Raw genomic sequence first — 13,447 nt, forward strand, 5'->3', positions numbered from 1 at the left:
TATTTTCCTTCCTTTTTCACCTTCTAAAGTTTGGAACAAGCTGTTGATTTTTTCACTTAGCATCACATTATATATACATTTTCAACGCCATTAAATAATTCTTCTCAAACAGTGTATTTAATGACTATGAAATAATCTAGTAAATTGAATATACTATAAATTACTTAACGAATCTACTACTGTTGGACATTTAGTTTGGATCCAATTTTCCACTATTATATATAACACTGCAAGGAACATCTTTTTATATAAATCTTCATCCAAATGTTTTACTCTTTTCTCAGGAAAGATACACAGCAATGAAAGTATTCAGTCAAAGAATGCTGTTTTTATTTTATTTTTTATTTTTTATTTTTAAAGATTTTATTTATTATTTGAGAGAGAGAGAGAAGGAGGGAGGGAGAGACAGCACAAGTTGGGGGGAGGGGCAGAGGGAGAAGCAGGCTTCCTGCTGAGCAGGGAGTAGGATGCAGGGCTCAATCCCAGGACTCTGAGATCATGATCCGAGCTGAAGGCAGGCGCCTAACTGACTAAGCCACCCAGGCACCCCAAGAATACTACTTTTAAACGACATATTACTGCCAAATTGTATTCCAGAAAGACTGTACCAATTCATATTTCTGACCAATAGTGTTTGAATGTTTATTTCACTCCTTCTTTGCCAATACTACTGAGAATTGTAATAATTATAATTGTCCTTGTTGATTTGATAGTGAAAATAGTATTTCATGGTTTTAATTTGAATTTCTTTGAGGCTGAACTTTCCTTTTTTGGCTTTATTAATCCATCTGTACTTTTGGTTCTATGACTAATCTTTTCATGTTCATTGCTCATTTTTATATTTTAATACTTTTCTTATAGATATGTGTACTAAGGATGTCGATTATTTGCCAGATCAGGCACAGTATTTGATCTCAAGTTTAGGTTTTTTTTTTTTTTTTTTTTTTTTTAAAATTTTTTTTTTTTTTTTATGGGGGGGAGGGGGGGCGTGCGCGGGGGGGGGGGGGGGGGGGGGGGGGTGGGGTGGGAGGGGACGGGGTGGCTTGGCAGAGGGAGAGTGATAGAGACAATCTCAAGCAGACTCCTTGCTGAGCGTGGAGCCCAATGTGGGGCTGATCTCAGGACCCTGAGATCACAACCTGAGCCGAAACCAAGAGTCAGACGCTCAACTGACTGAGTCACCCAGGCACCCCTCAAGTTTAGTTTTTACTCCATTAATTTTCCTGTTCAAGAAGTCATAATGGGAGGGGATGTCAGTGAAAATGGCAGAGTAAGTCCCTCTGAAAATGCTCTCCTCTATACAGGCAACAAGAACACTGGTGAATATTGTCAGAATCAATTTTTCAGAACTCTGAAAATTAACCAAAATCTTAGGGCAATTCAGAAAGCATTTATTTAATAAAATGGCTGAATCTCAGTAAAAAAGTGAGCTCTTCGGCATTTTAAATTACCCTATACCCAGCCCCCCTCCTCAGCTTCATAGTAGTCTTAAAAACCAACATTCCAGCAATCGTGATTAAAAACACCTAGCAGACAGCCACCTTAGGGAACAGACAGGGGCTAGAGCTCTTTAGGAGCCCCATTTCCACATAATTGTCATTATTTGACCTGTCTGGTGGTTTCCACAGAAAGACGCCACTCACAAGGCTGTGTTTATTTGACCTAACACAGGGTTCACGGTAAGCAAAGAGCCTTTTCCCCAGAGTGTTTGTTGGAAACAACTGGAGACAGTTATTGAACAAGTATGTGGCTTGCTGAGCAAATGGATAACAGTTGGGCCAAACAATAGGCTAAGAAAGGGTTAAAATGAATAGCTGGGGAATGAGATATCCATAGGGGCCGAACCAAAAAGATAAAAAGCAGAGAAAGGACTCAAATTATTAAAATCAGAAAATAGTGAACATCACTACCAATCTTTTTTTTTAGAGATTTTATTTATTTATTTGACAGAGAGAGACATAGTGAGAGAGGGAACACAAGCAGGGGGAGCGGGAGAGGGTGAAGCAGGCTTCCCGTGGAGCAGGGAGCCAGATGCGGGGCTCGATCCCAGGACCCTGGGATCATGACCTGAGCTGAAGGCAGAAGCTTAACGCTTAAGACTGAGCCACCCAGGTACCCCTATTACTACCAATCTTAACAGAAATAAAAAGGATTATAAGGGAATGTGATAACAAATTAGATAACCTAGATAAAATGGATAAAATCTTAGAAAAACACAAACTACAGAGACCAAATTAAGAAGAAATAGAAAAATCTGAATAGACTTATAACAAGTAGAGACTGAATTAGTAATGAAATAATTTCCTGCAAAGAACACTCTAGGAACAGATGGCTTCACTAGCAAATTCTACCAAACATTTAAAGAAAAATTAACATTAATTCATTATAAACTCTTCAAAAAAACAGGAGAGGAAGAAATACTACCCAGCTCATTCTATGAGGCCCTGATACCAAAACCAAAGGTATCTCAAGAAAACTATGTATCGATATATTTTATGAATGTAAATGTAAAAATTCTAAACAAAATACTAGCAAACTGAACCCAATAACACATAAAAAGGATTATACACCAAGATCCAGTGAGATTTATCTTGGAAATACAAGGTGGTTCAACATGTGAAAATAAACTAATGTAATACAGGATATTAATAGAATAAAGGGGAAAAAATCACATGATTATCTCAATAGAGAAAGAAAAATTGTTTAACAAAATCCAACACCCTTTCATGATAAAAACACTCAACAAACTAGGAATATATGGGAACTTCCTCAACCTGATAGAGGACCTACAAAAAAAAACCACAGCTAACATCATACTTTATGATGAAAGACTAATTGCTTCCCCCTAAGATAAATAGTAAGACAGGAATATGCATTCTCACTACCTCTCTTCAACACTGTACTGAAGGTTATAGCCATGTCAATTAGTCAAGAAAAAGGAAAAAAAGATATCCTGATTGGAATGGAAGAAGTAAAAATATCACCATTCAGATTCTGTGGTTTTATATATAGAAAATTCTAAGGAATCCACAAAAAAAATGTACTAAAACTTAATAAGCTCAGCAAGATTGCAGTATACAAGATCAGTATATATAAAAATCAATCTTATTTCTATATAGTGGCAGTGAACAATCCAAAAATTAAATCAAGAAAACAATTCTATTTACTGTATCAAAAAAAATAAAATATTTAGAAATAAAATTAACAAAGAAGTACAAGGCTTAGGCAGTAGAAAACTATAAAACAACTTTGAATGAGAATAAATAAATGGGATAGATATTCTGTGCTCATGGATTAGAAGACTTAATATTGTTAATATATAGTATTCCCCAAGTTCATCTACAGATTCAATACAATGACTATCAAAATCCCAGCTGGCATTTCCTTTTCTTCCCAGAAATTAACAAGCTAATCCTAAAATTCATGTGGAAATGCAAGGAACCCAAAAGAGCCAAAACAATCTTGGAAAAGAATAAAGTTAAAGGACTCACATTTCCTTATTTCAAAAGTTACTACCCAGCTGTAGTAAAAAAAAAAAAAAAAAAAAAGTGTGATACCAGCATAAGAACAGAAATATAAATCAATGAGATAGAATTGCAAGTCCAGAAATAAACCCTAATATTTATGGTCAACTGATTTTCAACAAGGGTGCCAGGGTGATTCAATGAGTGAAAGAATAGTTTCTTCAACAAATACCACTGGAACAGCTGGTTATCCACAAGTAAAGGAATGAAGCTGAACTCCCTCCATACACCATACACAAAAATTAACACAAAATAGCTCAGAGACCTAAATTTCATCATCAAAACTATAAAACTCTCAGAAGAAAACATAGGAGTAAATCTTTTTAAGCTTGGATTAGGCAATGGCTTCTTAGATAGGACATCAAAGGCACATACAACAAAGAAAAACAGATTGGACTACATTATTAAAACTTAAAAAAAAACTTAGATTAAATTAAAACAAATTAAAACTTTTGTGCTTTAAAGGACGCCACCAAGAAAGTGAAAGGATGGGATGCCTGGGTGGCTCAGTCAGCTAAGCGTCTGCCTTCAGTTCAAGTCATGATCCCTGGGATCAAGTCCCACATCAGTCTCCTTGCTCAGTGGGGAGCCTGCTTCTCCCTCTACTTGCTGCTCCCCCTGCTTGTGCTCACTCGCTCTCATTCTCTCTCTCTGGCAAATAAATAAATAAAATCTTTATTAAAAAAAAAGAAAGTGAAAGGGCAACATATAGGGTAGGAGAAAAAATTTGCAAATATTATATCTGATAAGGGATTGGTATCCAGAATATATAAAGAATCATTAAAACTCAACAATAACAAGATAAAGAACCCAACTTTACAAATGAGCAAGGGATTTGAATAGCCATTTCTTCTAAGAAGACATACAAATAGCATATTAGGGAAATGGAAATCAAGACCACAATGAACTACCACTTCACATTCACTGGAATGGCTATAATCAAAAAGACAATAAAAAGTGTTATCAAGGATGTGAGAAATTGGAACCCTCAGTACGCGTTGCTGGTGGGAAGATAAAATGGTGCCGTCTCTTTGGGAAATAGTTTGGCAGTGCCCCCAAATGTTAAACATACAGTGAGCATATAACTCAGCAATTCCACTTCTAGGTATATACCCAAAATAATAAAAAACAATGTCCACACAAAAAGCTGTACATGAATATCCATGACAGCATTATTCATAATAGCCAAAATATTGAAATAACACAAAATGCCCATCAACCACTGAAAAAACAACTGTGGTATATCCATACAATGGAATATTATTCAGCCATACAAGGGATGAAGTATTAATGCATGCCACAAAATGGATGAACCTAAGTGAAAGAAAGTAGACACAAAAGACCACATATTGTATCATTCCATTTATATAAAATGTCCATAATAGGCAAATTCATAGAGGTGGAAAAGTAGATTAGTGATTGCCTAGAGTTGGGGGTGGGGTGAATGGGAAGTAACAATGGATATGGAGCTTCTTTTGGGGGTGATGAAAGTGTTTTGGAATTAGGTAGTGATGGTGGTTACATGACATTGTGAATATACTAAAAACACTAAAGGATAAAGTTTGTGGTATGCGAGTTTATCTCAAGATAGATCAAAGGAAAGTAAAGGAAAGAGGAAAGAGAGGGAGGGAAGAAAGAAAAGGAAGAAAATAGATCAAATAGCTGGAAGGAAAGGAGGGAGGGAGGATAGAATGAAAGGTAAATAAGCAAGCTAGTCAGTTAGTCCTAATGAGTCAGTACGGCTCACATGGCTTCTTGATCAAAAGCAATAAAACCTGCTTAGCAAATTCAGACTTTTCCCAGGCTTGAATGATTCTGCATGATCTTGTCCCACACAAACCTAATTCTTGATTCCAACATGAACCTAGCCAGTCTGATCTCCATGGCAGGCTTATTCTCACCTGAATGGTATTACTTATATTATTACCTTAACTCAGAGTAACTTTCCTCTTGCCCTCCATGTTTCTAACCTTACTCTCATCTTTTAGAGAGTTTTATTTATTTATTTATTGAATGAGTGAGAGAGAGAGTGTGTGTGAGCAGGGGAGAGGGAGAGAGAGAGCATTTCAAGCAGACCCTGTGCTAAGCTTGGAGCCCGACGTGGGCCTGATACCACAACCTTGAGATCAAGACCTGAGCTGAAACCACGAGTCAGATGCCTAACCGACTGAGCCACCCAGGAGCCCTTCTCATCTTTTAGAAGTTAAAAGCAAGTGCCACCTACTTTGAAGGTGCCACTATTCTACTACATACAGATAACGTCATAGACTCTGTGAGTGTTAGTTCTTTGAGGAAAGAAGCACTTACACTTCTTTTTTACCTCTCAAAGATCCTAAAATACACTAAATACTTGTAATTTAGGTGATCCATTCACTTAAATTGCTTTTCAAAGAAATTCTCTATTGATAAGATTAATGAGTACATAGGATTGATACATAATCATTATGAGTGCTCAGCTCATTATAAAGGGATGTGTGGCTGAGAGTACTAGCTATCCACCACAATCCAATCTCCCCTTCTTCCATAGTATCTGGACATATATGTGCTCAGTCACACTCTATTTTGCAGACTTTTTATAAATAGGTGTGGCCATAAGACCAAGATCCTCCAACATAATGTGGATGAAGTGATGTACACACGTTCTAGGCCTACAAGCCAATAAAATCTACCACAGTTGTTTCTCCATGCTCTCTCCTGATTCCTGTGAAGGGTAATAACAATGAAAGAACATCTTGGAAGCCATGTTTTGAAGATGACAGGGCCTGCTGTCAGCCTAAGTCCCTGAATAATCTCATGAAGGAGAGCTGCCTACTGACTTAAATACTTGCTCTTCTCTATTAATTCCTTTGAGGAAGCTTCTATTGTGTTTAAGTTATTACCTGTTTGAGATTCTTTGTGTTAGCAGTCTAGCATCCCTAATTAATATAGTGTGCTCCTAAAGGATTTTTTTTTCAGTGATTCCCCCACTACCTACAAAATAAAATTCAAACTCCTGACCTATCCCAGTCTACCTTATTGATTTTTTTCTCTATCTAATTCGCTTCATTCACCCTACATTTCTACTAAACAAAACATGGTTCTATATATATTCCATGTTTACCTCCCTGCGTTTTGTTACACTGATCCCTTTACCTAGAACATTCTTTCATTCCATCTCCATACATCCAAAATTCACCGATTATCAAGACCTACAAATGCCACCTCTTCCATGAAGCCATTTCTGATTCCTCCAGATGAAATTAATTTATCCCTATTATAAATCTTAATAGAACTTTACATTTCTCTAATACTTTGCCCCACTCGTTTTTATTTGCTAATGAATATGTTTTAATACTTACTCATCTGTATACTTTCAAGGGCAGGATCCTTATATGATTCATCTTTACATGTCTTAAGCACTTAGCACAGTATCTTTTATAGAGCAGGAATTCAATAAATATTTGTTAAATGTACAAGAAAAATGAAGTAATATCAATTCTCTTAAGTATTCCCACTACCATCCTACTTAAAAATACCCCCTATATCAATCTCAGCCCAACCTCTGTCTTTCTTATCATAATTTTCAAATTAATGGAGCTCTATTTAATGTGATTTTACCATTTGGAACATGCATAGAGATGGGTTTATAATGAAGCCATACCTGGCAGTATCCAATTTTGGGATTCCTATATGCATAAGCAGTGAGTACCCGCCTCAGAGCAGATATGCCAGTGTCACTCTGAAAGGCTGGGTGTTCAGGCAGGGAGCGACGCAAATCACGTTCAATTTCTTCAGTAGCCAAGTTGCAGGTCCCTAAGGACTGCTCAACCACTTCAGCATAATAGCCAGGATTAGCAGCCATGTCATTAACAGCACCTGTACAGATGATTGCATTAACATACAAAAGAAGAAGAATGTAATAAACCTATTTATATATTTGCATATATACATAAAGATTTGGATTACTTTAAATTTAGCTTTATATTCAAGTAATGTCCTAGTACAAACAAAAGGCTTCACTAGAATCTATAACATCAGGATACCAATTTTATCCAATAGAATTTTCATGAACTGTTTTTATCCCTTAACTTTCCTTTGACACTAGAGATAGAGATACCTCCAATTAGCCATATCTTGCCTAATAAACTAATTTGCTCAGACAATAGATGTGTGGATATACAGGTAAATACATGGAACTACCTTATTCTCTTTGACTAATCTGAACTCATGATGAATAAGTCTTTGTTCTAGCCATCTTTGTAATTATTCTTACTTAGTGCATAACTTCTAGAAGGGGCATAGCTACTGTCTGTTAATAAAGTGAATATATGGGGGCACTTGGGTGGCTCAGTTGGTTAAGCGACTGCCTTTGGCTCGGGTCATGATCCCAGGGTCCTGGGATTGAGCCCCACATTGCGCTCCCTGCTCTACAGGGAGCCTGCTTCTCCCTCTCCCTCTGCTGCTCCCCCTGCTTGTGTTCTCTCTGTCAAATAAATAAATAAAATCTTAAAAAAAAAGAAAAAAATAAAGTGAATATATGTAATACCTGAAAAAAGCATCCAGAGCTCTCCTCTTAAGGTCTCTGGAATCCCTCTTACAACCAGATCTCGAGTCTTTTTGGTCCGAAACATGCTAACACCACGCCCACATTCTGCAAATAGGATGTCCCATGACTGTTCCTTCATCTTTTCTTTCAACTGTAACAAAAAATCAACCAAGTAAACACGGTGAGAAATTAACTTCTTTCAAATAATTTGAAAACTCTCTTCACTGTGAAACAATACCTATGGAAATCAAGAACACAGAAAGTCAAAATCAATATTGACAGAGGGGCCTGTAAACACTGGACCACTCATCACAAATCTTCCGAATCCATGTGAGCATAACAGCTTTAATTTGCTATTTTAATTCTTACCTAAACTCATATAAAAATGGGAAAAGCATTATACTTCAGAGGTAAAGCTTTGAACCATCATTCTCCCCCAATCACCTTGATTTTAGGATTATTGACAATCCATGCAAATAAAACCCAATGTTCAATTTTCATAGTTTATCTTAATTCTTGATAACAGCCCTTTTGTTTGTTAACGGCCCTTTTGTGTAATTGAATGAAACAAGTCACACAATAGTACCTGCTGGAAAACCTCTTCAAGCACCAAAAGAGGAGTTTTCAGTTGTGATACCTTCTAGTCTGCTCTAAGATTTTTATTTTTGATCAACTGTTTCAGTCCACAGATTTAAATATTTTGTTTTCCTACCATTTTGGAATTAAGAGTCTCCAAATTCTGAGGGTGAAATACTGTCATTAAGGCTTCGGTGTTCACAGTTTTACTGCATTCTCTCTGACATGTCAAAGATCGTACTTCAGTATTATCAGATGGGTCTGTAGGATCAGAACTAATAGGAATCTGAAAAAAAAAAATGTAATTGTCCCAAATGTATGCTTAAAAGTTTCTGCAAGAAGAAAAAGTGCTAATGCTTTATCTGTCATTTATAAACCACAATCAATCTACATAATAAAGATTAAAGCGCTGTCTCAGAGAGACATTGTTTTTCTATCAAAATTAGAGACGTCAACAAATCAACATCTAGAACAGCATACTCAGGACTTCAGTGAACCCACTCCCCTACAAAAGCAACAAAATACTGGCAAAAGATTTAAAAAATACCAGTTCAGAGCACTGGAAATTTACCAAAGGCACAGGATGAACTGAAAAGCATGATACAAGTGAAACTAATGAACTGTAGTAGGAACACCAGATTCTGTGAAGTTTTGACTTGAGGCTGTTCTCATCACCCCTCCCTCCCAAGCTCAGAGGTAATGGCAGCCATGAAAACCTGCATTAACACAGCCACTGGATCTTTTGGTTGATCACTAAAATCCCCATCCCCAGAACACAGTATTTTGACCAAACTAACAGCTCCCTAGAAAATCTCCATTCCCAGGGTGTTATTTGATTTGATTCAGAGCTCAGGTCTTTGAATGAAGAAAGCCCAATCCCCAGGGCATTACAGAAGGCCATAGTAATCTGCTGATAACATCACAGCTGCCTAAAGCTATGATTTCAGTTTGGGGCAAACAAGAGCCTGGCTAAAAATCTAAAAGGAAGATTCGGATAACCAGATAAACACAGGGAACTTTGAAAGATTCTAACATATTCTTGGAGATGTAGATGGACGTATGCATGTACAGGGATGTGAAACTGCCCAGGAAAGAAACGGGACAGTGGAAGGCCCCAGTCACTCAATTCTGGCTGACTTTGTGGAGGTAAGCCATGAAACCTAGGCTGATTTATAAACTGCCTGAAGTTTGAGGTATACCTTCACATAAAGATTCCCTTGGTAAAAAGTAGAAAACTTAATGGTTCAAGGCATTTAAGGAGCTCTTCTGACCCATCATTGGCTGACCACCAACTTATACTGACTCATGGGGGTAATCCGAGAAAGCCAGGTTTAAAAATAAAAACAAGAACTATTAAAAAAAAGCAACCAACAGAAAATGGCTTTGAGAGTTCCAGTTGATTTTGTAAACTAAGAATGTGAAGTAGCTATTGTAAATATATTAAAAGAATGAAAGGAAATTGTGTTTAAAAAAAAATAAAAGACCAAGTTAAAAAGTGGGCAAATGATCTGAATAGAGACCTCACCGAAGAAGATATAAAGATGACAAATAATTATATAAAAATGCTCAATATTATATCATTGAGGAATTGCAAATTAAAAAAACAATGAGATACTATTGGCCATTAAAATGGCTAAAATCCGTAACACTCACAGAAACAAGTACTTGCTGCTGAGGATATGGAACAAGAACTCTAATTCATTGCTGGCGGAAATGCAAAATGGTACAGCCACTTTGGAAGATGGTTTGGCAGTTTCTTAGAAAGCCAAACATAGCCTTACTATATGATTCAGGAATTGTGCTCCTAGGTATATACCCAAATAGTTGAAAATGTATGTGTACACATACATATCCGCATGTGAATGTTTATAGCAGCTTTATTGATTGTTGCCAAAAATTGAAGGCAAACAAGGTATCAAGAGGTGAATGTATAAACACTGTGGTATATCCAGATAATGAAATATTTTTCAGCAATAAAAAATGAACTATCAACAAAACATAAAGAAATAGAAAATTTGAACTTACTAATAACATGTAAGGACACTGAATCTGTAATCCAAAATCTCCCACCAGAGAAAAACCCTGGACCAGATGGCTTCATGGGTGAATTCTACCAAACATTTAAAGAATTAATGCCAATTCTTCTCAAATTCTTCCAAAAAAGTGAAGGGGATGGGAACACTCCCAAACTAATTTTTCAGGGCCAGCATGCCCCGATACTAAAGCCAAATAAGAACACTACAAGAAATTACAAGCCAAAATCCCAATGAATACAGATGCAAAAATTCTCAACAACATACTAGCAGATCAAACTCAACAGCACATTACAAGGATCATACACCATGATCAAGTGGGACTTATCCCTGGGAGGCAAAGATGGTTTAACATATACAAATCAATAAATGTGATATACCACATGAATAGAATAAAGGATAAAAATAATCTGATCATACCCATAGATGTAGAAAAAACATTTGACAAAATTCAATATCCTTTCATGATAAAAACTCTCAACAAAGTGGGTATAAAAGAAACATACCTCAACATAATAAAGGCCATATATGACAAGCCCACAGCTAACATCATACTCCAAGGTAAAAGGTTGAAAGCTTTTCCTCTGAGATCAGGAACAAGATGAGGCTGCCTACTCTCACCACTCCCATTCAACATAGTACTACAAGTCCTAGCTAGAGCCATCAGTCAAGATAAAGAAATAAAATACATCCAAATAGGAAAGGAAGAAGTAAAACTGTCTCTGCTGATAAAATGATTTTGTATACAGAAAACCCTGAAGACTCTACCAAAAAACTACTAGAACTGATAAATGAATTCAGTAAAGTTGCAGAATACAAAATCAATGTACAGAAATCTGCTTCATTCCTATACACTAACAATGAAGCAGCAGAAAGTCAAATTAAGAACACAATCCCATTTACAATTGCAATAAAAACAATAAAGTAGGAATAAACTTAACCAAAAAGGTGAAAGACCTGTACTCTGAAAACTATAAAACACAGATGAAAGAAATTCAAGATAACACAAAAAACTGGAAAGACATTCCATGCTCATGGGTTGGAAGAACAAATATTGTAAAAATGTCTTTATTACCCAAAGCAATCTACACATTTAATGCAATCCCTATCAAAATTCCAACAGCATTTTTCACAGAACTAGAACAAATAATCCTAAAATGTGCATGGAACCACAAAAGACTTAAATAGCCAAAGCAATCTTGAAAAGGAAAAACAAAATTGGAGGTATCATAATTCTAGATTCCAAGTTATATTACAAAGCGGTAGTAATTAAAACAGCGTTGTACTGGTATAGACACACAGATCAATAGAATAGAACAGAAAACCCAGAAATAAACCCACAATTATATGGTCAATTAATCTTTGACAAAGGAGGAATGAATATCCAATGAGAAAAAGACAGTCTCTTCAACAAATGGTGTTGGGAAAACTGGACGGCCACATGCAAAAGAGTGAAACTGGACCACTTTCTTACACCACACACAAAAATAAACTTAAAATGGATTAAAGATCTAAATGTAAGACCTGAAACCATAAAAAATCATCAAAGAGAGCATAGGTAGTAATATCTCTCACATCAGCTGTAGCAACATTTTTATAGATATGTCTCCTAAGACAAGGGAAACAAAAGCAAAAATAAATATTGGGACTGCATCAAAATAAAAAGTTTCTGCACAGTGAAGGAAACAATAAACAAAACTAAAAGGCAACCTACTGAATGGCAGAAGATAGTTGCAAATGACATATCTGACAAAGGGTTAGTATCCAAAATATATAAAAAACTGAAACAACTCAATACCCACAAAACAAATAATCCAACTTAAAAATGGGCAGAAGACATGAACAGACATTTCTCCAAAGAAGACATCCAGATGGCCAACAGACACATGAAAAGATGCTCAACATCACTCATCAGGGAAATGCAAATCAAAACTACAATGAGATATCACCTCACACCTGTCAGAATGGCTAAAATCAACAACACCAGAAACAGGTGTTGGCGAGGATGTGCAGGAAAAAGGAACCCTCTTGCACTGTTGGTGGGAATACAAACTGGTGCAGCCACTCTGTACAACAGTATGGAGGTTCCTCAAAAAGTTAAAAATAGAACTATCCTACCAATACAAAAACACTAATTCAAATGGATACATGCACCTCTATATTTATTGCAGCATTATTTACAAGAGCCAAACTATAGAAGCAGTCCAAGTGTCCATGGATAGGTACATGGATAAAGAAGGTGCGGTATATATATATATATATATATATGTTATTCAGCCATAAAAACGAATGAAACCTTGCCATTTGCAACAACATGGATAGAGCTAGAGAGTATAATGAGAAGCGAAGTAAGTCAGCCAGAGAAAGACAAATACCATATGATCTCACTCATAATGTGGAATTTAAGAAAAAAAACAAGTGAGCAAAGGAAAAAAGAAGAGAGAGACAAACCAAGAAATGGACTCTTGGCAATACAGAACAAATTGATGGTTACCAGAGGGGAGGTAGGTGGTAGATGGGGCAAATAGGGAACGGGGATTAAAGGGTACACTTAAAAAAAAATTTCCCTAGCAAACCAGTATACCAACTGGTATTTTGCATATACCTTTACTAAAACCTTTAAAAATGGGAAGAGAAACTAGAAAACCTTAGAACTCTGACATACATCTGAAAAGATGATAAACTCATTTTGAGACAAAATCCTGTCTTACAACTGATCATACCCAACTACTAGAGGCACCTGAGAATTTTGGGGGAAAAATTCCAGTTTTTTGGGTTTAAGAGACACA

The 13,447-nt window shown here is 36.3% G+C and overlaps 1 protein-coding gene across 2 annotated transcripts in view; it reads right to left on the reverse strand.

The window, feature by feature from the left end:
- TBC1D8B (TBC1 domain family member 8B) overlaps nt 1–13,447 on the reverse strand; it is a 54,624-nt gene that overhangs the window by 15,953 nt on the left and 25,224 nt on the right. For both annotated transcript variants that reach the window (XM_032392824.1, XM_032392825.1), the window contains exons 8-10: nt 8,762–8,911; nt 8,050–8,200; nt 7,165–7,379 (exon numbers count right to left, since the gene is read on the reverse strand). In XM_032392824.1, coding sequence (XP_032248715.1) covers nt 7,165–7,379; nt 8,050–8,200; nt 8,762–8,911 — 516 coding nt within the window. The remainder of the gene's footprint in view (nt 1–7,164; nt 7,380–8,049; nt 8,201–8,761; nt 8,912–13,447) is intronic.

The sequence above is a fragment of the Phoca vitulina genome, unplaced genomic scaffold, assembly GCF_004348235.1.
Source record: "Phoca vitulina isolate PV1807 unplaced genomic scaffold, GSC_HSeal_1.0 scaffold69, whole genome shotgun sequence".
Classification (NCBI taxonomy): Eukaryota; Metazoa; Chordata; class Mammalia; order Carnivora; family Phocidae; genus Phoca; species Phoca vitulina.